Source organism: Ostrea edulis, chromosome 1 (genome assembly GCF_947568905.1).
Source record: "Ostrea edulis chromosome 1, xbOstEdul1.1, whole genome shotgun sequence".
Lineage (NCBI taxonomy): Eukaryota > Metazoa > Mollusca > Bivalvia > Ostreida > Ostreidae > Ostrea > Ostrea edulis.
The window spans coordinates 72,730,763-72,756,528 of record NC_079164.1 but is presented as its reverse complement, the minus strand read 5'-3'; the positions used below and the strand labels follow the sequence as shown (position 1 = coordinate 72,756,528).

At 36.3% G+C, this 25,766-nt stretch overlaps 1 protein-coding gene across 5 annotated transcripts in view; it reads right to left on the bottom strand.

The window, feature by feature from the left end:
* Nucleotides 1-5,031: 5,031 nt before the first annotated feature.
* The window catches only part of LOC125682467 (stimulated by retinoic acid gene 6 protein-like), a 61,519-nt gene continuing 40,784 nt past the window's right edge, over nucleotides 5,032-25,766 (bottom strand). For all 5 annotated transcript variants that reach the window (XM_056159585.1, XM_048923097.2, XM_048923068.2 and 2 more), the window contains exons 10-16: nucleotides 25,602-25,719; nucleotides 25,247-25,401; nucleotides 24,196-24,244; nucleotides 14,034-14,151; nucleotides 13,801-13,932; nucleotides 6,454-6,617; nucleotides 5,032-6,182 (exon numbers count right to left, since the gene is read on the bottom strand). In XM_056159585.1, the coding sequence (XP_056015560.1) occupies nucleotides 5,842-6,182; nucleotides 6,454-6,617; nucleotides 13,801-13,932; nucleotides 14,034-14,151; nucleotides 24,196-24,244; nucleotides 25,247-25,401; nucleotides 25,602-25,719 (1,077 nt within the window). In that variant the 3' untranslated portion in view covers nucleotides 5,032-5,841. The remainder of the gene's footprint in view (nucleotides 6,183-6,453; nucleotides 6,618-13,800; nucleotides 13,933-14,033; nucleotides 14,152-24,195; nucleotides 24,245-25,246; nucleotides 25,402-25,601; nucleotides 25,720-25,766) is intronic.

Sequence of the window (25,766 nt, the reverse complement as noted above, 5' to 3'; positions counted from 1 at the left end):
AGAAGAAAAAAGAAATGAGGGGACATTACGTGTATCTATATTTTCTTCCACATCAACTTTCCTATAGGCCTACATGATTACTCCGATACACACAGTCAATGAAAACAAACGCGTGCGAAGCTGCTAAAATTGTTTACACCGTATGGAATCCTGGTGCTGCCATGTGCTCTATCGCCTTAATTCGTATTATCGTGCCATCGCCATCCTAGCTTAAAACTATCGCGATGATGACACGATGGAGCAGATGGCAATAATGGGATTCCATAATACCGCCTGTGTTCATTAATTCTTGGAATCGATAACAAGGGAGGTTATGATATAATACAGATCATGAATAAACAACCATATAAAATAAAAACATTTATTATGCCTCGCCGTTTCAGAGAATTTTTGGTACAAAAACAATCTGCCTCCTAATTTACATGTAGTGTTACAGACAATAGTAGATAATCGGAAATGAAAGTAGCCCTATGGCTGTTTGTATAATACTTACCATACACTTGGAGACAGAAAGTGGCTTTCTTAACTCTTGTGTACTATTATGACATCACAACAAAGAAACTATTGTGACGTCACAAAAAAGACGGCTGCATGGCCCATGTCATTTCCAACAAATGGGTATTTACAGTGAACAGTGTAACAACTAGTGTATAAATAATTATTGAGAATTTCTGCTCATCAATATAACTTTTCTATAGAGAATGAATAATACCCCCCCCCCCCCCCCACACACACACACACATTAATGTTGTACACACGTCTAATAGCTTTTTCCAAGAAATGTATATTAAACATTTTCCCCTCAGGACTACATGTGCACATTTTCTAGAACAGTTCAAAACGACTCCGAAAAATATTTTAGGGTGCCTAGGACTAAGATACCTATTATACAGATGCTTGGAACTGATGTCTTCACGAGAAAGTACAAGTGCATCTACATGTTAGTTTAAACTTTTTTCAATGAAATAACTTTCAATTCAGGATACAGCACATCTTCGCTAGCCAAGGGTTTACGATCCGCTCCGCTTCTCTACAGGAGAAGCGGAGCGGATCGTAAACCCTTGGCTAGGCGAACATGGATACAGCACAGACACTCGACGTTTTAAAGATCTGTAATACTACAAACAAAATATTCACTTTGTTTATGGGAAGACTTTTGTTTTCATTATAGATATTTAAAACCTCGAGTGTCTGTGGATATAGGTATATAATTATGATTAATTTCGATCTAAGCATGTAAACGACGTAGCATTTTTCTTAAGCACCATACATATTCTTAACTACCCGCTTATCATTAGTCAAAATTGATTCATCAACGAGTTCATTTGCAGTAACATGAAAATAAAAGTTTCCAGTGAAGATAATTCAAGAAGGTAACACAGCCCCCCCCCCCCCCCCCCCCCCCCCCCCGTTCTATGTCCCTTCGAGAATTTTTCACTCCTCTGACGTCGCCAGTTGTAGGTGAAGCACCACAAAATTTATACCTATGCTTGGCACTCAGATATAGAATTAATTCAATTATTGCGCGCAAATCAATTATTACTCTCATTGATTGATTTGATGCGCGAATCAATGTGGTGGAATTATTGCTTGCCAAATTAAATTTGTAGCTCAGTATAATTTAAGGTATCTTTAATTATTTACAACGCTTTTGTATAATGCGCGCATTAATGTTTTGAGAGAAAACGAGAGCAGCAATTCAATTAAAGAGATCAGTATTTCAATTGCAGATCTGTAAAACTGTAGATATCTCATATCAAATAATTGCTGTTCCTAACAAATATATTGCGCACATTAATTGATATACTGATAGTCTATCACATATCCAATGAAGACAGTAATAATTATATCGTACATTAATTGAAATGATGTACGCAATAACTCATTTGCAGAAAAAGGAAATTGATTGATTGTATCTTGCTTAACGTCTCGCTCGAGAATTTTTCACTCATATGGAGACGTCACCAAGATCGGTGAAAGGCTTCAAATTTAGGCAGGCTTATGCTCGGCGCTTACGGCCATTGAACAGTGAGGATTCTTTAGCGTGCCACACCTACTCTGACACGGGACATCCGTTTTTAAGGTCATCTCCGAGGACCCGTCACATTCACACCTAATGCCGAGCGTTTGGCGATGGAACTGTCACTACATATTTTTAACGACTTAGGTTTGTATCGGCCGGGATTTGAACCCCGGCCTTCCGCATGCGGGGCGAACGCTCTGACCTCTCGGCCACCAGAAAATCTGCCTCCTAATTTAGTATTACAGACAATAGTAGCTTGTCGAATTAGATAATCGAAATTATGATTATGACGTCACAAGAAAGACAGTAAAAAAAAAAACAAAAAAACAACAAAAAACCGGTTGCGTGGCCCAGAGAGTCTATAAGCCCGTGAACTCAAATGTCGAAAAGCCCGTGACTCCGATTGTAAACACATAATTTGAATATGTAAGCAGTTTATGTGTACTTTTTCTAAATGTATTGATAAATAGTACTTTCTTTTTACAGTATATCATATATATCATACATAGTACTGTATAAAGCGGAGATGAAGTCACGGGCCTCATACCTATTATTAGTACTGTGTAGAATGTAGATGAAGTCACGGGCCTCATACATATTATTAGTACTGTGTAGAATGTAGATGAAGTCACGGGCCTCATACATAATATCGTATAGAGTGTAGATGAAGTCACGGGCCTCATGCATAGTACCGTATATGGTGTAGATGAAGTCACGGGCCTCATGCATAGTACTGTATAAAGTGTAGATGAAGTCACGGGCCTCATACATAGTACTGTATAAAGTGTAGATGAAGTCACGGGCCTCATACATAGTACTGTATAAAGTGTAGATGAAGTCACGGGCCTCATACATAGTACTGTATAGAGTGTAGATGAAGTCACGGGCCTCATGCATAGTACCGTATATGGTGTAGATGAAGTCACGGGCCTCATACATAGTACTGTATAAAGTGTAGATGAAGTCACGGGCCTCATACATAGTACTGTATAAAGTGTAGATGAAGTCACGGGCCTCATACATAATATCGTATAGATGAAGTCACGGGCCTCATACATAATATCGTATAGATGAAGTCACGGGCCTCATACATAGTACTGTATAGAGTGTAGATGAAGTCACGGGCCTCATACATAATATCGTATGGAGTGTAGATGAAGTCACGGGCCTCATACTTAATACTGTATAAAGTGTAGATGAAGTCACGGGCCTCATACATAGTAATGTATAAAGTGTAGATGAAGGCACTGGCCTCATACTTACATGTAGTACTGTATAGGGTGTAGATGAAGTCACGGGCCTCAGGCATAGTGCCGTATAGGGTGTAGATGAAGTTACGGGCCTTGTACATAGTACTGTAAAGAGTGTAGATGAAGTCACGGGCCTCATACGTAGTACTGTATAGAGTGCAGGTGAAGTCACGGGCCTCATATATGGTACTGTAAAGGGTGTAGATGAAGTCACGGGTCTCATACATAGTTGTATAGAGTGTAGATGAAGTCACGGGCTTCCTACTTGGTATTGTACATGATTTAGATGAAGTCACGGGTATCATACATATTATTGTACATGTATAGCATATATTAAGTCATGGACCTCATAGTACTGTATAGGGTGTCAAAAGTAATATTTCGTACAAATATAATTGCTTTCAAATATTGAAGTAAATATTTCGTACAATACTGCAAAAAAAAACTGACAGTCCTACGAATTGCTGAAGGATTTTCTCAGACAACACTCAACCTCGTACTAAGTTTCTAATATCAACCCTGGAACAGTTTGTTATTTGCCGTCATTTTACGATATTATCACATTAACGCCTTGCTTTTACATTACTTGATATGTGATAGTGGACATTGCGACTGTTATTTAAAAGCGAAAGTACATTCAATGACGTATTCAGCTTCTGTGTAGTTGAGTTACGGAACTTCCGGTTGTTTCAGATCACGGGCTTATAGATTTTCCCGTTGAATAGATGTCCGCATTTGATTTGGGGGTTATGGGTATGTCATGTGCATTACATGTTTTGCATATGGCATGCACCTGTATTTTGCATAAATTGATATATTTTATGCTCTTTGATTATTCCATTCTATCAGTATGTAATTGGCAAATGATTTCTCCACATTTATTTCATAAGAAACTGCAAATACTTGCATGCACTTGCAAGTATCCAAGAAAAGTTGTGGGTTTTTTTATAGCATTTTTGTCTAAATTATCTACACTTTCAGAATGTTTCATTGGTATACAATAGATATTTTGTAATTTTCAGTAAAGCATGTTTTAAAATGTGATTTTATTTATTTTTCATTCCCTTTATATTAATATCGGAGATGTGCACTGTTCGAGTTAACCTAGAAAAATCACTCAGGTGTGACAATCACATTTGAGGTATATACATGTATACGGGTTGAGTAAAGGCTACCCGAGAGGAATATGGCGGATAAGATGAGAAATGTATACAGTACGTATCTATTAATTCATGTCAGCTTTAAGTTAAAAAAAAAATTGGTAGTCCGTACCATTCTGGATTACGACAACGAAAAATAATATGATTGCTATAAGAACACGATTAAACAACAAAATCAACAAAGCCAATTAATAAACAATTAAATCTGGCATTAAGATCAACAATCCAAAAGGTGAGTGGGAGAAGTCTAAGGAAAAGATACCGTATTAGTTTTCAAGCAAATATATTTTCAAGGTCAAACAAAGCCGTAATCCTTAAATTCTAATATCAAAACTTAAAGAGATATGTGAATCCGTACTTATGAATATTTAGAATAATGTTTTATCATGGTTTAGAAGTCTAAAGATGATATATTGATGATATCATAGTTTTCAAGGTCAATACATTTTTTCCTTTTTTAACGAATTAAAGTCGCAATCTCGAGACCAGAATATGAAAAAGAGAGAGCTATATAAATTCATAATTGTAAAGATTTCTAATAATGTTTTAACATATTTTTCTTTATTTTTACGAAAAACCCATAATTAAAAACCAAAGATTAAGATATTCCAGTTTAATTCATGAAAATACATAGAAATTAATACACCAAAAGACAAAATTGCAAATAAAAAAAATGAGAAATAGTCCCCATTGCTAAAAAAAAAATGATAATTTTTGTAGCGCTATTTGCTGATAACAGTGCAACAGAAAACATACTTATTTTGTCAAATAGACTGAGATTACAGATGTAGATTTAATAGATTACATAACACTAAGTGAACTAAGGTGATATACGTACTTGTAATGTTGATTAAACGAACACATTAGTGGTAAAATGAAACAAGGGAGGGTATTGTAACGTCAAAAGGGGACTAGTACTGTGCATTTTTAAACATCCTTGAAAAATTATAATCCGAATATCAAAGTGTATGTGTGATATTTTGTTATTTAAACGTGCTTAAATATCGAAAATGCTAGTATACTTATTAAAATATTCAACTTGTTCTCAGTTCATAATCTACAGGTCCGATCCCCTTAGAAGTTAAGCATATAACATACACATATTATACAGCTAAATGGTCCTATAAAAGTATTAGTACATTTTGTGTACAGGGAAATAATCACTTTTCGTTTTAGTTAAAACACCCTGAAACATGATGTCCAGGAAAAAGACGAAAATAAAAACGGGCGAAATATACCCTGTATACAGTAATTCAAAATGAGTAACAGTAATGTAAAAAGTTAGATGACGTATTCCTCTCTTTAAATGCATACGACATATTATGGCAATTTTCTATAACATATGTGTATTACATAATCCTTTGAGTTTGAAATTAACGAATTTTCAATAAAGAAATTTCACAAATGTCTACACCTCGCTAGATTTGATTTCAGCTTTACATCCCACGAACGTTTTCTTTGCATGGAGTGGATGCTGAAAGAAAATGTTGGTCTTGGAGTCTTTACACAGAGACTGATTTTTAATCAAAGTTCTCATCTTCAGCCATTTGTTCTTTACTCGGGCTGTATGCACGTTTGAAAATACGTACACGTCGTTTTCATATACATCCGTTTCAATTCTGGTTTGCCTTTCCTGGGATGTGAAGGACTTTGATTTGACAGATTTGATGATCTGGTCACAAAAGACGACGACAACTGGATGACAGTGATGCAATTCCACCTCCAGGAAGCCGAGATACGTCATATACCCTTGAACCAATGGAAACAAACCATGTATTTTAACAAAACTCATAAGATTCACTTGTGTCATTCTTTGTGAAAATACAGGCGCCATTATGATATTTACTTGCACGAAAATAGATATCTGAATCACTAATTGTATATGAGAATAGTATGTGTGAGAGAGAGAGAGAGAGAGAGAGAGAGAGAGAGAGAGAGAGAGAGAGAGAGATAAAGAGTGTGTTTGTGTGTGTGGACATAATTTGGAAAACAATTTAGTTACAGATTTCTGACCACTCACCTATATCTAAATGTTCAAACCCAGGGAACAGTATAGGTCTATCCATGCGAGAGAAGTAGAATAAACTCAGAATTACAGAGATGACAACACGATACAGACACCGGTACAGACCGATCAGCATGTAGTAGAAAAACAGGAAAAAGGACAGGTTCTGGTATACTCTCCTGCAAAAAGATTGCTCAATTAGCCTACTCATTCTTGTTAACTATCTATCGACAAATACATGTATCATAACTGTGTAATGTTATTAAAGTGAAAAACATCACGTCTATTTGATAAAATTCCGTTTGATTGAATTCGTATTGTTTACAAAGATGTGGCCCTGCCCAATGTTTTCATCCTTTCTTTATTTTTCTTCTCCAGAAAACTATTCTCGCATTTAATTGTGTGCAAAAATTATGAACGATTAAAGAATCAACAAAATGAATAAAAATAAATTTTTATTGAATTGTGCTTAAAAAGTATACACCCATTGTGTTTCATCTTTACTACGTTTGGAAAGAGTGTAACCTTGTCTATAAGGAAGAACTAGAAATATGTCCATGGGACACGAAATCCCCGCCCGATGTGACATTTTAATGCAATATGAAAGTAAGAGACCCATGAGTCACCTCGCCCCATATTTAAACAAGATATATTTGTAAAACACATATGCCCCCATGGTGCAAAATTGAAAACGGTTACACACACACATCATTTAACTGAGAGTAGTATCATCAATTCAAAATATTGCGCGGACAATATCTTCCTATGTCAAGAGTTGATTGACCATTTGATCTAAAAATCAATAGGGGTTATAAACTCCTGAAGATGTACCAGTGTACCAAGTTTGATATCTGTCAAGCAAAGGGTTTTCAAGATATTGAACGGACAGTATATTCCTATGCCCACTTTGACCCTTGACCTTTGACCATGTGATCTGAAAATCAATAGGGGTCATCTTCGCCTGATAATGTACCAGTGTACCAAGTTTGATGTCTGTCAAGCAAAGGGTTGTCAAGATATTGAGTGGACAGTATATTCCTATGTACAGTTTGACCCTTAACCTTGGACCATGTGACCTCAAAATCAATAGGGATAATCCACTCCTTAATTATGTTCCCCAAACAAAGTTTGGGAACATATTGTTTTTACTGTTTCTTATTATTTTTCTCCGGTACTTTTGTGTCCGGGAGTGTTCTCAAAAACTACAAAAGGGATCGATATGAAACTTTCTAGGATGATAGTGCATTGCAATTTTGAAAAAAAAAAAAATGAAAAATCAGAATATACAAGGGATCGATATGAAACGATAGTATATCATTTGCAGATATGAAAAATGATATTTTGTCTGCAAGCGCGTGCCTGTGCATGCACGTGCATCACAATTTTCGTACATTAATTTGTAATCAGTCTAACTTTTTTGTTGTTCATTCAAATGGTTTGATATTCATGTCATAGGTAGGTATTGCGATCCTTCGCTGAAGAGCATGGTCAAAATTACCAATTCGCACGTGCATGTACGTGCGCTTCATTTTGATTGGATAATACTAAAACGTCTGTAACTCTCTTATGAATGAAGCGAATGAGTTGATATTCACAGCATAGGTAGATAATTTGTGTATCTATATATTAGTGTAATAAAAATGCCAACACACACGCGCATGCGCGTTTTCCAGGATGATAGCATAGCATTTTTAGATGTGCAGAACGAGTCATTTTGTCTGCACATGCATGCACGCGCAAGTACGTGCATTGCAATTTTGGTAGAAAAAAAATAATGAAAAATCAGAATATACAAGGGATCGATATGAAACCTTAATAGGATGATAGTATATCATTTGCAGATATGAAAAATGATATTCATTTTGTCTGCACGCGCGTGTCTGCGCATCACAATTTTCGTACATTAATTTGTAATCAGTCTAACGTTTTTGTTGTTCATTCAAATGGTTTGATATTCATGTCATAGGTAGGTATTGAGATCCTTCGCTGAAGTGCATGGTCAAAATTACCAATTTGCACGTGCATGCACGTGCGCTTTATTTTGATTGGATAATACTAAAACGTCTGTAACTATCTTATGAATGAAGCGAATGAGTTGATATTCACAGCATACTATTAGGTAGATAATTTGTGTATCTATATATTGGTGTAATAAAAATGCCAACACACACGCGCATGTATCGTCTTTCAAAACGTAATTTTTTAAAGGACGATAACGTTTTCGTTTTTTATCAAATTGTTTTGATTTTCAGGTTCTAGGTGTGTCTTGGTACTCCTCCTAAATGGCTCTGGTTAAAACTACTGCTCAGCACATGCATGCACGTGTGCTGAATTCTGATTGGACGATTTTAAAATCACTATAACTTCCTTATATTTGATGGAAACGTTATGAAATTCATACTGTGGGTATATGATACAAAGGCCTGTTGAATAATATCAACAAAAGTGCAGAATCATACTCGCGTGCGTGTACATTACTTTCTTTCATTTCTTGGTACTGAAATGACCCTATTAAACGCACTACGTGTAATTAAAGGCTAAAATAAAATGATATTTTTTTTGCTATAGGTTTACAATGGCATTACTTTTTAATTAGGGGAGGTTTGGGGAACATATGTAACGGTCCCCGTTAAAATTAGAACTAGTTTACAATTTGTGTTTCCCGTGTTCGAAATATGTTTGATACAAAATTTGAAAAGAATTCGAATGATAGTTATCAAGAAGTTAAAAATACTTATTGTTCACATATTTAATAATTCACCATTGGCCGCACCCTGATACCAAAACTCCTACCCCTGGGATCATCAAAATTACAATTTTCATAAAGGACTACCTGTTTTTTTTCCCTTCTAAATATCTATTTAATTTCAACATAGTATTAACAGCACTAAAGAAGATGTTATCTAAGTGTTCTACACATAAACACTATTTAACAAGTTTGGCCTCGCCCTGGGGTCAGAACCCCTACCCCAAGGATCATGAAATTTACAATTTTGGTAGAGGCCTTCCTGCTCTCTATAACCATGCATTTAGTTTTTCTTACACATGTGCGGTTCTTGAGAAGACGATTTTTGAAAATTTGTCAATTTTGGGCAGTTTTTACCCCGCCCCAAAGGCCCCAGGGGTGCAGGAATTCTGAAATTTACAATTTATGTCCCCCTTGTCCCAAAAACGCTTCATACTAAATTTGAAAAGAATTGGACTGGTAGTTATCAAGACGAAGTTAAAAATGTTCAATTGTTTACGGACGACGGACGTCGCACGACGACGGACGACAACCGATTGCAATAGGTCAGCTGAGTTTACTCAGATGACCTAAAAAGGAAATTAAATTTTTGAAGGTCTTTTTGTGCGGGATTTATTTGCTCTCGGTGTAAGAATAAAGAGAAAAGTGAGCCGCTAAAATGCCGCTTTTAAAAGACGCCGCTGACAGCAAGGAGCATCTCGCCTTGCGAGCCGACTCAAAAAGGAAAACATTTCTAACACTCTCCCTTATCAATCTAATGCATTATTTCTATGGCAAAGTCCCGGTGTTCCAACAAAACAAGAATCACCTTTTTATTTTTATCTTTAAACTATCTAACTCAAGTATCACCCATTCATTTCATTCTGAATATTATTCAAATTTACCAAAATTTTCAAAAAAATTGCTATAAAGATAAATAGCAAATTTGCATTGCTTAAATGTTGCCTAGCTATCAATAGAAAGGTTATCATTATTCAAAATTACTTCCAACAAAAGAAGAAAAATATTATACTCGCATGGAATGCTGATCCTCATTTACATACATGGATATCATAAACTGACATGACAAACACCAATTTAATCAAAATTTGACTTGTTAATCTGTTTCTCTACTATATACCCTGGCCATATTAAAAAAAGGACAAAAAAAATCTTCGTTAATTGCTTTGAAACTGAGCTAAACACCAAAATAGGAAATATTGAGGTCAAGGTCACAGGAAAGGTCAAGGTCAAAATATACTGATGCAGTTGAATAGATGATATCAATATGTATCAGCATGTAAGGTTTGATGAAAATATCTTCAATAGTTTCTTTGAAATTGAGCTAAACACAGAGCTAAACGCAAAGTGTGACATAAGGACGGAAGACGGACATGACAAATACTACATTCCCCGACAAATTCATGGCGGGGCATAAAAACCCATATGACTAAAACAGAAAACATTATCTACAATAACTTATGTTGTCTTGGATTCAAAGAAATCATTATAATGACAAGTACAGCGATAAACATTCACTGCCAAGAACTGGATCTACATGTATTTGTAGAACTGGAACTATTTGTACATAGTGCATATTTCTGTTTGCATACTCAAATTCACAAGCTGTGACACTGCCCTTTACCCCAAGATGCATTAAATGACCACATTGGATGATCCTATGCATCACAGTGTGCAAGACATGACCCCCAAAACAATTTGAATATGTATAGCCAAAAAATTCCAACAGATGGAAATCATGACCTAATTTTTGATGAGATCGCAAAACCTGAGGTCCTGTATCACAGCAGGTGTAGCAAGATAAAGATCCCTCCCTGTTCAATGACCATAAGTGCCGAGCATAGGCCTAAATTTTGCAGCCCTTGACCGCCAATAGTGACGTCTCCATATGAGTGAAATATTCTCGAGAAGGACGTTAAACAATATTCAATCAAATTGTGTTAAGGTCATCTATTGCAAATTGATAAGTATAAGTACATAAAGTGGTTTAAAGGTGATTATGTGGTGGAATAATCCAAAATGAAATCAATCAATTTACAAAAGGATTATAAAATATGGAATACCCATCACCATGCACAGCCGTTACTTTGGGGGAGTCGCTTCAACGCCAAGGAGAGTTGATAATCGTGCCTGGAATTCGACCGTAAAGTAGGTCATTGTTTTTCTTGCATTTGTAGCCATTATTTGTGCAACGGATTGGTCGCACGGAACAATACGATAACCAACGTACACCTACGTATGCAGTTTGCCTGGATTATCCTTCTAGTTTGTTCAGAAATTAAACTTCGGCTTTATTTGCAAAATAGAAAAGTTTGATGAGTCGGTGACAAAAACTTTGTAATATGCACCAAACTGTGATAGTAGGTAATCCAAATGTATTGAATTTCTTTGTTCTTCATTGTTTAATACTCTGGAGTTGGAAGATACTCGTTTACGGAATGCATGGGGTCCATTCCTGCCTATGGTCTACGTGTTGTGGTCCTTTTTATCAAGGACAGCAAGTTGTTTGGTACCAATAAATTTAGCCCGGAGAATTTTGCGACATCCCCTATTGGAATCTTTAACAAAAATCGACTCCGTTATTTTTGCAATGCCAACAGGAATCGACCCCACGCATTCTGTAAGCGAGTATTTTCCAAATCCTGAGTATTGAACAGTGATGAACAACGAAAAACAATATATATGGATTACCTACTATCAAGTTTTGGTGCGTAATTATTCCATAAGACAACACATCGAAAATGTTCTGTTCTGAACAATACAGCCGAAGTGTTTGAACTACCTAGAATGTTAATCAAGACAAACTGCGTAGATATACCTTGGTTATCGTATTGTATTGTCTCGTGCGATTAATCCTTTGTACCAATAATGTTATAAATGCAAGAAAAACGCTGACCTACCTTACGGCCGAATTCCAAGTGGCGATTACCGACTCCCCCTGGCGTTGAAAGCGACTCCCACTTTCTTTTTAGCGACCCCCCAAGTAATGGTTGTTCACAGTGCTTATGTTGAAAACTGTTTACGATATTGAGACATACATACGGATAAACATCCATCGCCTACCGCACTTACATTCTACATGTAATAGAACCATGGTTATCTATTGAAAACTTCAGATGACTGTACATGTATGTTGGGTAATTTCGGTGTCGGGAATATATTTAGCATTTTGTTCTTTCAAAAACATAGTTTGAAATCTTAGCACTTTATATTTTGGTAAAATTTCATTTAACAATCTTTTCATTTTTAAGAACAGAAAAATAGCTTTTTTATTTTTGGTAAAGTTTCTCCCATCCGCCAATAAGCCGACATTTTGAGCCCGCTTAGTCTAACATGACCCGATATACGGCAATTTACTTTTCTTTTAATGTAAGCAAATCGATAAAACACTTGTTTATGTTTGATTAAATAAGTTACTAAATAACAAGTCATTAACAGTTGGACATTTATTGAACAGATAGTGGAGCAAGGAGATTGATGTTATTCTCGCAAAATAAAAAGAACAATTGAACATGTTAGTGTACTTCTTATGCTTATATATAGCACTATGGAATAACTTTTATAAGTTGACACATATATAATTGAGTTCTTTGGCATTTTACTCCTTTGTTTTCATATTATATCATGACATTCCATTACTATATTTTATTACATTGTAAAACAAAGCCATATATCCTATTTTGGTTGTCTAGAGGTATTTATTATAAATATACGTTAAAGGAACATTTAAACTGATAAATCACCACATTATAATTTCGTGAATATCGGTATTAAAATTTCAAAATGTTTCAGAAATATTTAGGTACAGCTGTAATTATCCACTACCAGGGTCAGGATGTGGAGACGGTTTACAAGTAATTAGCAATCTAACCTGGTCCAATTCTCACGTGACAGCTGTGTGTTTTTCAACTAAAACCCCATGAGAATGTGTTGCTATTTTGTTTACAAAATAATGAGAATCCCTTTTACAGATTCAGAAACACTACTAATAGGTAATGAGCTGTTACAGTAGCTTGGATACTTGATTTTTACGAGAGCCAAGTTTGAGATGGCCAAACATCACAAATGTTATGAAATTATAGGTACCGGTAGAATATTTTACATTTTCCCCATGACAGATTAATAAAAACAAACATTTTGGAGCTAGACTGCATAGAATCTTAATCATTTTGCTCTAAGTTAATGTTTGTTTTACGTCCTTTCGAGAATTTTTCACTCATATTGAGACGTCACCAATTGTAAGTGAAGTACCATAAAAAGTTTGACCTATCCTTAGCGCTAAGGGTCGTAGCAGTGAGGGTTGATGCGGCCATGGCACAAACAGGGTTCGAACTCATGACCTCCCCATCACGAAGCGAAAGTTCTACCACTGTACTACCGCGACCGCAAAACCATTCAATAGAACAAACAAACTGATTGTCGTTCATTGACAAGATTTAATTACATTTTTTTTAAATATTGGATGTTGATTGATCACCATTTACATGTAGTACAAAATATTAAAAAGATAGTTTGGGTGTTTTCTAACATCAATCCTCCTTTCACACGAATTTGTATTTTGATAAAAGCGTCCATTACAATTTCCTACAAAAGGCACATACTCAAATTATAAATACCTGTTGTCCAAAGCCAGAACCTTCTCCCAGGTCTCGCCGTTGTCAGAGCTGAGATAATGATTTTGCAAGAAAAATTTACTACTGATGATTCGAAGTACAGCTCTAAAAACAAACATGAACACCACACCAGGTCTGAAATTGAAAACAAAATCCAAACCTTAAGATCAAATCGTTAATTAAACAGTATGACATGTTACAATTAAGATTCTATATAAACACGAGTTCATACGTACATAGAAAACGCCAACGGTTTCAGGAAAAGAGATGGTACCTCCTTCATAATGGGTAAAACAAAACCGTAAGCTATCACCATGCACAACACGACCACCACATATTGGAAAATGAGATAACCTACAAGGCATACATTCGATTTATTTACTTTTAATCTGTATACATTTAGATATACAGACTATTGATCATTTATAACAAGATATATGAAAGATGAAGATAACGAACAATGATCAATCTCATATCTCCTATAAGCAATACAAAATAGATATCTCAGCAAACACAGACCCCTGGACATACCAGAATTGGATCAGGTGCCTAGGGGAGTAAGCATCCCCTGTCGACCGGTCACACCCGCCGTGAGCCCTATATCTTGATCAGGTAAACGGAGTCATCCGTAGTCAAAATCAGTATGTCAAGAACGCTCTAACAATGGGTATGAAACACGTCAGACATCATTTGACCCAATGATAGGTTGAAACCTTAAAACTGATTTTTAAATCATACATTTATAAGAAAAGCTGTTTGAATGAAAAACTATGTATTCACGAATTACTAAAAGATATCAAAACACACATTTCAACATTGAAATACATGGCTCCAAAAAATCTGTAAATTTGAGGATTTCAAAAAGAAATGGGAAACTTGTCCGATCTGCCTCCCGTGTACTACTAGTATCTTAATTGACTTGTATCTTTAATATGAATTGTGTTATATCTTTCAGAAAAGGATCGATCAACAACTGAATTCCTAAAATCCGTTGAACTGTTGGGCTCAATCTGCCCAATTTTGTGTTGAACTACCACCCCCCCCCCCCCCATAAGTAAAATCCTGACTAGGATCCAGTCTCGATTTCTCTATCGATAGAATCCAACCTAACCGGGTTAGTAAACTGCACACCTCTTCTGATTACTGTTTCAAAATTACAGGAGACTGATGTATTATCAGTCCGTCGTCCAAATAAAATATCACCTGATTGCCCTGTAAATGAAGGTGTTCTATAATTGGGGCAAGGACTTTGCAGAATACCCGAGGGCTCAAAGAAAGGTCAAACGGAAGAGCCTTGAATTGATGTTGCCCATAAATTCGAGGCGGAGATATTTCTGATGAGATTCTCTTATTAAGATATAATTGTATGCGTTCTTCTAATCCAGAGACGTTGTAAAGTCTCCCGGCTGAAGAAGCATCTTTATAGTATGTATAGAATCCAATTTGAATCCTCTGCGTACCACTAATTTGTTTAGTGGTCTTAGATTTAGAATTGGACGATATTCCCCCGTTTTCTTGGGGACCAGGAAAAAGGTGCTGTAAAAGAAAGGCTTGGCCTACTTGATGAAAGACGACGATAACGAACAGTGATCAATCTATAGGATCTAAAGGAACAGGAACAATTATATTTTTTCTAATAATGTTTGAATATTTTGACAGAAAACCTCTCTGGCTTCTAGATTTACTGGAACAGGGGTGCATTTACCCCCACCCCCCCACTTGATCAAAGGAATTTGGGTAAATACCCTTTTTTTTCCAACACCCAACAGACTGAAGTTATACTGTGCCATTCTTTTATAAATTGAGTCAGCCGACCTCCCACTTTGGGTAACAGTCCTGTCTCCCTCGAGTCCCTATGCCGAAAGGTCTGGTCATCTGACTGTAATTGCGACTTAAAACGGTCGCCGGACTGTTGATTATTACCACTGCCTGAACCAGAACGGTTCCTGAACTGGTTCTTGCCTTTGCTCATAAAGGGTTTGCCAGATTTAAAGTCATCAGAACCCCCCCCCCCTAGGTTGCTTCCTATTTTGGCTATTTGTGGCTTGCTGCTGACTGCCAAAAGCGTGACTTAGGCCTGACTCGCGAAAAGGTCATTTCTTAGGTGCAAAAGTAAAAGCGATTGCCGATGTTTGAGCACTTTTCTGAACCCGAACCTTATCTACCACATCCTGAATGCCTTCCCCAAATAGCCAACTTGAGTTTAGGGGCATATCCAAAAGCTCAGACGCAATTAGGGTAAGGGTTTCCATAGTAAATGCACTACAGTTATTAGGTGAAATTACATCTCAAATTCACAGGTATCATTAGGTCTTTCCACCTTTCTGTGGAAAGACCTTTTGATATTGTTCTGTTTTTTATTATTATTATTATTTGTCTTCTTTTCTTTCCGCCGCGAGAAGCTCTTGACGTCTTAAGACTTATCGAAAATCAATGTAGACCATCATATTTGACATCTCGAAACATGCTCAGATCTCACCCTGCGTATTTGATCTTTGACCCCTAACGAACTTATGGGACTTTACGCAAAAAACCCTTGTTATCGGTTCACTTCGAAAACCGTAAATGATAAGAGCATGAAACTTTCACTAGATTCTTTAGTCGATCAAGCTGAAGCGTTGTAGTGTTTACTTTTAAGTTTTCGGTGATCCCTAAAGGGAGTTAATGGCCCTGAAAGTTTATGATTTTTACGGAAAAATTCAAAACTCCTAAAATATAAGTCGTAGAAAGACGAAACCAACTGGAATGGAATACTTGACCTTTGACCTTGAAGATCAGGTCAAGGTCAAAGTCATCTGGAAACTTTAAAAACAGGCACTTTTCATACAGTTAAAAGCATAGAAAGTACAGAAAAAGTGTTGTATGCACAAGTAGTCACAAACCAACTTATTCCAACGCATTGCATTACGACTCTGAACTTTGACCTTTCTTGAATTTACAGCGACTTGCGTAAAAACCATTGTTATCACTACAGTATGGAAACCGTAAATGGGACGAACACGAAATGTTCACTAAACTTATTGCCTGACCAATTGTACAAGATGACTTCCGTTTTTGATGGTTTCTCGATCCGTAACGGGAATTAATGCCCTTGAAAGTTTTCGATTTCGCGTAGAAATTTACAACTCCTAAAGTATTTGTCGTAGGAAGACAGGACCAACTGAAGTGACATCCCTGACCTTTGACCTTGAAAATTAGGTCAAGGTCAAAGGTCAAGGTCATCTAGAAACTTTGAAAATAAGCAATTTTCACACCGTCTAAAGCATATAAAGTACAGATTAGGTATAATATGCACAATAAGTCAAGAACCAACTTAAGTCAATGCATTGCATTACGACTCTGAACTTTGACCTTTCTTCAATTTACAGCGACTTGCGTAAAAACCATTGTTATCACTACAGTATGGAAACCGTAAATTGTACGAACACGAAATGTTCACTAAACTTATTGCCTGATCAATTGTAAAAGATGACTTCCGGTTTTTGATGGTTTCTCGATCCGTAACGGGAATTAATGCCCTTGAAAGGTTTCGATTTCGCGTAGAAATTTACAACTCCTAAAGTATTTGTCGTAGGAAGACAGGACCAACTGAAGTGACATCCCTGACCTTTGACCTTGAAAATTAGGTCAAGGTCAAAGGTCAAGGTCATCTAGAAACTTTGAAAATAAGCAATTTTCACACCGTCTAAAGCATATAAAGTACAGATTAGGTATAATATGCACAATAAGTCAAGAACCAACTTAAGTCAATGCATTGCATTACGACTCTGAACTTTGATCTTTCTTCGATTTACAGCGACTTGCGTAAAAACCATTGTTATCACTACAGTATTGAAACCGTAAATGGGACGAACACGAAATGTTCACTAAACTTATTGCCTGATCAATTGTAAAAGATGACTTCCTGTTTTTGATGATTGGTTGATCCCTAACGGGAATTAATGCCCTTAAAATTTTTTAATTTAACGTAGAAATTTACAACTCCTAAAGTATTTGTTGTAGGAAGACAGGACCAACTGAAGTGACATCCCTGACCTTTGACCTTGAAAATTAGGTCAAGGTCAAAGGTCAAGGTCATCTAGAAACTTTGAAAATAAGCAATTTTTATACCGTCTAAAGCATATAAAGTACACATTTTTTTGTATTCAAAGACATTGTTTGAATGTCTGAAAAGGTGGAAAGACCTCTAATTGTTCGCGAACAATTAGGATTACTAGTTATACTTGTTACGGTTAAATATGGAACGCCGTTTCTGCCTTATAGTGTAATTCAGCCTTGCGTTATGTCGATACATCTTTATGTTATGTGGTTACATCATTATGTTATGTCGATACATCTTTATATTATGTGGTTACATCATTATGTTATGTGGTTACATCGTTATGTTATGTCGATATCTCTTTATGTTATGTGGTTATATCATTATGTTATGTGGTTACATCATTACGTTATGTCAATATTTCTTTATGTTATGTGGTTACATCATTATGTTATGTGGTTATACCATTACGTTATGTGGTAACATCATTACGTTATGTCGATACCTCTTTATGTTATGTGGTTACATCATTATGTTATGTGGTTACCTCATTACGTTATGTCGATACCTCTTTATATTATGTGGTTACATCATTATGTTATTTGGTTACATCATTACGTTATGTCGATACCTCTTTACGTTATGTGGTTACATCATTACGTTATGTGGTTACCTCATTACGTTATGTCGATATCTCTTTATCTTATGTGGTTACATCATTATGTTATGTCGATACCTCTTTATGTTATGTGGTTACATCATTATGTTATGTGGTTACCTCATTACGTTATGTCGATACTTCTTTATGTTATGTGGTTACATCATTATGTTATTTGGTTACATCATTACGTTATGTCGATACCTCTTTACGTTATGTGGTTACATCATTACGTTTTGTGGTTACCTCATTACGTTATGTCGATACCTCTTTATGTTATGTGGTTACATCATTATGTTATGTGGTTACATCCTTACGTTATGTCGACACTTCTTTACGTTATGTGGTTACATCATTACGTTATGTCGATACTTCTTTATGTTATGTGGTTACATCATTATGTTATGTGCAAACATCATTATGTTATGATAAACTTTCAAGTGATCGAGATTGATACAGATGCAAAATAGCGCCCTAAAATTCACAAATTCAAACAGAGTGTTTCCAGGATTACTTTTAAAATGAAATTGGGTTAATGATGGTGACTGATTTATACCATTTTAGATATATGTCGTCTTTTCGTTATTTCGAGGTGAAAAGACGACAAAACGATAATTAGCGACTTTTCGCCTCTAAAACAACCCCGAAAGACAACACAATACATGTACAGGTTTCCCCGTTATTTTTTTCTGTCTGACTTTATAGGAATTCGATATGAAATTTGCTGATTGTTGTGGATAATCATTAATTACATCTACAAAGAAGGAAACTTTTATAATTAAATTATGGTACTCAAATAATTGTATTCTACTGAAGACATCTTTTTGTGTGGATGTTTTATACCATGCACGTTAAAACAGGGTGTTGGGGTGGGCAGGGTGTCTGGTCTATCCACTTTCTACAATTTACTTTTTCTTTATTTTAACACACAAATTCCATATTTTCTACATGCAAAGTTCGATTGATTTGCTGCCTCCTCCCCATTTTTCAAAGTAGTAATGAAAGGCAGTTGATGTTTGAAGTGCTGAATTGATTGATGAATTACATATATTGTTTAACGTCTTTCTCGAAAATATTTCACTGAATATGGAGACGTCACCATTGTTGGTGAAGGGCTGCAAAATTTAGGCCTATGTTCGGCGCTTACGGCCTATGAGCATGGGGGATCTTTTTCGTGCCACACCTGCTGTGATACGGGACCTCGGATTTTGCGGTCTCATCCGAAGGACTGCCCCATTATGATAAGCAAGGGCTACTGAGTACCTATTCTAACCCGGATCCCCACGGGAAGTGCTGGATTGAAGAATACGTGTAGTGAACTAATCTAATTTTTTAAATAGTTGAAATTCATCATGCTATGTGCATTACTTGTGTGTATGTACTATTTTGCAAGCATTGAATGTGTTGTATGTATACGATGCACTTTAATTTGTGTATTTCATTCTATCAGTATGCGATTAGCAAATAATTTTTTCGCGTCTATTTCATGTTATTTACATGATACAGTCGCTTTCATTTTGTCCGTCTTTTCGCCTCGAAATAACGAAAAGACGACAAATTTTAAAAAGGGCACAGGCCAGACAATGTGATAATTCTGAAAACACAACGTTTGAATTTAAGCGCGCCATTTTGCATCTGTATAAATCTCGAGCACTTGAAAGTTTCTCATAACATAATGATGCAACCACATAACGTAAAGAAGTATCGACGTAACGTAATTATGTAACCATATAACATAATGATGTAACCACATAACATAATGATGTAACCACATAACATAAAGAGGTATCGACATAACGTAATGATGTAACCACATAACGTAATGATGTAACCACATAACATAAAGATGTAACCACATCACGTAATGATGTAACCACATAACATAATGATGTAACTACATAACATAAAGATGTATCGACATAACGTAATGATGTAACCACATAACATAATGATGTAACCACATAACATAAAGATGTATCGACATAACGTAATGATGTAACCACATAACATAAAGATGTAACCACATAACATAAAGAGGTATCGACATAACGTAATGATGTAACCACATAACAAAATGATGTAACCACATAACATAAAGATGTATCGACATAACGTAATGATGTTACCACATAACGTAATGGTATAACCACATAACATAACGATGTAACCACATAACATAATGATGTAACCACATAATATAAAGATGTATCGATATAACATAATGATGTAACCACATAACATAAAGAAATATTGACATAACGTAATGATGTAACCACATAACATAATGATATAACCACATAACATAAAGAGGTATCGACATAACATAACGATGTAACCACATAACATAATGATGTAACCACATAATATAAAGATGTATCGACATAACATAATGATGTAACCACATAACATAAAGAGGTATCGACATAACGTAATGATGTAACCACATAACATAAAGATGTAACCACATAACATAAAGAAATATCGACATAACATAATGATGTAACCACATAACGTAATGATGTAACCACATAACATAAAGATGTATCGACATAACGTAAGGCTGATTTACACTATAAGGCAGAAACGGCGTTCCATAGTTAAACACCGAACGATACTACCCATATGTTGAATGTGACGGAGCTACCTTAGATTCCCCTCATGTTAATTTCCCATGACGTCCGTTGAATATCACGTAACACTTTATTTTTGGAAAAGAGCAAGAGACCCTACTTGTGAATAAAAGTTCAGGTTCATGCGAGTAACCAGCTGAATTTTTATTGATATACTCAGAAATAAATAAAAATCCTTTACATGAAAAGTGTTGGGAGTAAATGCATACTCAAACTAACCATGTTATGATTTAAAAACATATCAACATTCATCAGCGAATTACTAGGGTTGTCCACATTCCTATATTTATCATACCATTAATATACAAGACAGAATTGTTTCCTCCACTTTTCAAACGCATAAATATATCTAGAATATATATATATATATATTTTAAATCATATTGCTTTTTATAACAAATGAACATGAACTTTGAACGACATTTTCTGGGATGGGTCGAAACATAACTTGGGGACTGACTCGTCCTCGCCCCCTTGAATGACTGCAGCCTCACCAAAGGCTTTGTACAGGTGAGACTCCTGTAACTGACTTGGTTTGGGCTTTCTGACCCCCTCCTTTTTTGTCTTGTACAAAGACGACACTAGGGCCTCTTTACTGTAAGTAAGAGAAGACTGATGAAAAGTCTGACTCTTGGTCCCTTGAGTACATGACGTACTTTCAGTATCATCCCCCAATGTTGAACTTGGGGTAACAAACAACAGAGAAGGCGTTTTGAGTGTCTCCTATCCACTCTTTTCGAACCTTGAGACTCTTGGTCTACAAGAGAATCGTCAACCGGCTCAAAAATCGAAACACCGTCTGCATCAGAATTACTACCGCACGATCTAATACGAGACTCAGACGATCTAATACGAGACTGCACCGATGCCACGGAAGACGGTGCCATGTTTTGGCGCCCTGAAGGCGCCGACCAATTCCACAAACCATTGGGGGACTGTGGGGGATTAAACCACATGTGTTGGTAAGGATAAGGGGGTTGTGGATGGTAAAATAGCCCTGGGGTGTCTGGTGTGACTGACTATGCGCAAAATGGGGTGCCATGTTGTTGGTCCCCAGATGCTAATGGAGGATATTCGGTTGAGCCATGCTCTGACTGACCTACTCTCTGTCGCTTAGCAGGCAATACTGAATTTTCTCGACTTTGAGACATAGACTGCTGCTTTTTGTTACGACGCCATGCTTCCCGCTCCTGAGACGCGTCGGAGGAATCGAATAAGTGTTTATACCTCATCTCATCTACCCGTGGCTCTGCGGAGTTTCCTCAGATATCTTCCGAAGACATAATACAGAAAGAAAAACAACTTCTAAGACTTACCGACTGTCAAATGAATCAAAAAGTTTACTATCGCGATAAAAAGTCATCGATAAAGCCAATTAAATAACCAATAATTAAGTTAAGAGTTGATCTGAGGCTAGACGGTGCCTTACAATATGGCGAACCACAGAGAAAAAGCACATGGTATTGCGCACATGCACGAAAGTGGGGGATCTAAAGGGAGCGGTTTCTTTTTCTCTGTGGTTGGGTTAAGGTACTAGACAGGAAAATCCATAGGTTATTAAGAGGTAAGTATCACATGTGACGCGAAGTAAAACTGATATGTGTCCTTATTTGGGGTAAGCATATGACACATTTTTAGGAATTTAACAGGGAACAATAATTTATAAAGTTTTTCATGGTATCCCATGACCTCAAAAAAGTCTTCAGTGTCAAAAGGTCATATCAGTGCATATTTTCCAATCTTTTTTCTTTGAAATATATATCATTACGACCGATTGAGTCAAAATGTTCTAAATGTATGAGCTGATGTGTCTTTTAAATACTACAATAAGAGTACCGCCAACGGTACATAATACGCCCGTGAAAAGCTAATATAGGGTGTCTTTCTTTCACCATGATTTGAAGAACTTGCCTTCAAATAGTGTCAGCAATCATCAGCGTTTGACATACTATCTTTGCATCGTAAAAACAAACAAATCATGTACTCTATATGCAATATTTTCACTTGGCACAAGATGTATGTGTACCAAGTTTGATAGTCTCATACCTAACGGTTTGGTCTGTATCCTGCTACTACGACCTTGACGTTGAGAAACAATAGGCATCCTCCCCTTGGTATAAAGTGTATGTGTACCATGTTTGACGGTCCTAGCCGAACAGTTCGGTCTGTATACTACCTACAAGGTTTTCCTACTAAGTGATATTATGACCTTGAAGTATGATTTTGAAAAATAATAGCCATCTTCCTCTCATTATGATGATCACATGTGCCAACTTGCAATATCTTGGAGCTTATGGTTCGATTTGTATCCTGCCTACAAGGTCTTTCTAGTGTGATACTACTACCTTGACATTTGACCTCTAACCTTGAAGAACAATAGGCATCTTCCTCTCACCATGATAATCAAATTCCTGGAGCTTACGGTTCGGCTTGTATCCTGCCTAGTGCCTACAAGATTTTCCTACTAAGTGATACTGCAACTATGACCTCTAACTCCATCTTCCTTTCCTCGTGGCGATCAAATGTACCCAGTCGCAATATCCTGGAGCTTACGGTTTAATTTATATCCTGCCTAAGTTATTCCTACTAAGTAATACTAGGACCTTAGCATTTGACCTCTGACCTTAAAAAACAATAGGCATATTTCTCTCATCATGGTGATCAAATATATCAAGTTGTAGTATCCTGAAGCTTACGGTTCGGTTTGTATCGTGCCCACAAGGTTTTCCTACTAAGTGATACTGCGACCTTGACCTTTGACCTATGATCTTGAAAAACAGTACACATTTTCCTCTCATCATAGTGATCAAATGTACCAAGTTGCAAAATACTGGAGTTTACGGTTCGGTCTATATCCTGCCCATAAGACGGACGGTCGACGCCATACCATAATTATATATACGTCTTGTCTTCGACGGGCGTATAAAACATCACAATCAAAATAATCAATTTTATTGACAAATGAATATTTTGGTAGATAAGTAACAACACTCATCATCCTTTTCATGAGCATTTGTTTTTACTTTCTGCATCTATATTTGGTATCAAAAGCAAGGAAAATGACAACAAACCTCCAAGGAGATGGGCAGCTTGGTTCCCTGCGTACATTAGATTTTTAACCTACAATGATAGATGGTTCTCAATAAAATCAAAGAGTATGCAATCTGATTATTAAAGACTTTCTAATTTTCTAAACAAAATTTTAGGTTTTTAAATATATTCAAGCTGAATGTTACATGTTCTAGTCCTATAGATTAGTCGATATTTTCAATATTAACTAGAATTACAAAATATAGTCTCATTTATGTACCCGGACACTTTTAAAAATATCTTTCAAAGCAAAGTTAAAATCTCAGGTACTGCCTTGCCCAATACCATTGTGTAAGAGTAGTATACGTTATAGTTACACGATGATATGATACCAGATTTGCGATATATCGCGTACCCTTTTGTCATGATTTGGCTAGTCTCAGTGTCAAATGGTTGCGTAGTACATCCCATAAATGTTCATGGCTCAGTTGTTAGTCACATGATTGAATTTCTATTCATTATCATTTATGGTACTTAGTTTCTTAAAGTTTCCAAGGAATGATGACTCGATTGAATTGGCGCTCTTTTTTATTTTAGTTTGTCTAACATAGAGGGTTAATCTGCCCACGGAAAATGACGCTGGCAAGTTGAACATTGACTCACTGCCGCTATCTCTCTAATATTGATTGTTAGATATCGTACATTTTCACTAAATCCCGTCTCGAGGGGATCCGGGTTGGAATAGGTCCTCAGTACCCCTTGCTTGTCGTAAGAAGCGACAAAATGGACCGGTTTTTCGGATGAGGCCGCAAACACCGAGGTCCCGTGTCACAGCAGGTGTGGCACGATAAAGATCCAAATCAGCTCAAAGGCTGTAAGCGCCGAGCATAGGTTTAAATTTTGCAGCCCTTCACCGGCAAAGGTAACGTCTCCATATGAGTAAAATAATCTCGAAGAGGGACGTTAAACAATATTTAATCGATCAATCAATCCTTTTTGTACAATATTTCTGAAAACTTACAATTCTACTTCGTTCTATAGAACAGAAGATCGGGTGGAACCCTTTACAATAGCTGTGGTTAGATGACTTACCAACATATCGCTGTGGCTTTGCGTACAATTTACTGGAATGAAAGATCGGTCTCCCTTCCACATTTGGATGACATGTTGTCTCTGTGATCGGTAAATGAAGATCATATTGGCTACCAAATATACAGCCGATAGGATATTGGCGATTGTAAAGGACACTGTTAATAAACAGGTATGTATAAATACATCAGAGAGTTTACAAAGGAATGAAATGAATGCTTTTTGAATCAATTCATGGTTCGGAGGATGGCTTCTGTATTACGATTGATGATGATGATGATGATGATGAGAGAGAGAGAGAGAGAGAGAGAGAGAGAGAGAGAGAGAGAGAGAGAGTTTGGGGGGAAACTGGCAATACCTCTGATAACCTGTATAAAAGTTTTCAAAGTCTTCTTAAACCAAGATGGATTGGTATCAGGCAACTGATCAATAATCTCTCCTGCATCATCAATATTTGCCACTATAATAACAAATATCTGGAAACAAAGTCAAAATTCATTGATAAAAACAAACGTTACATGAA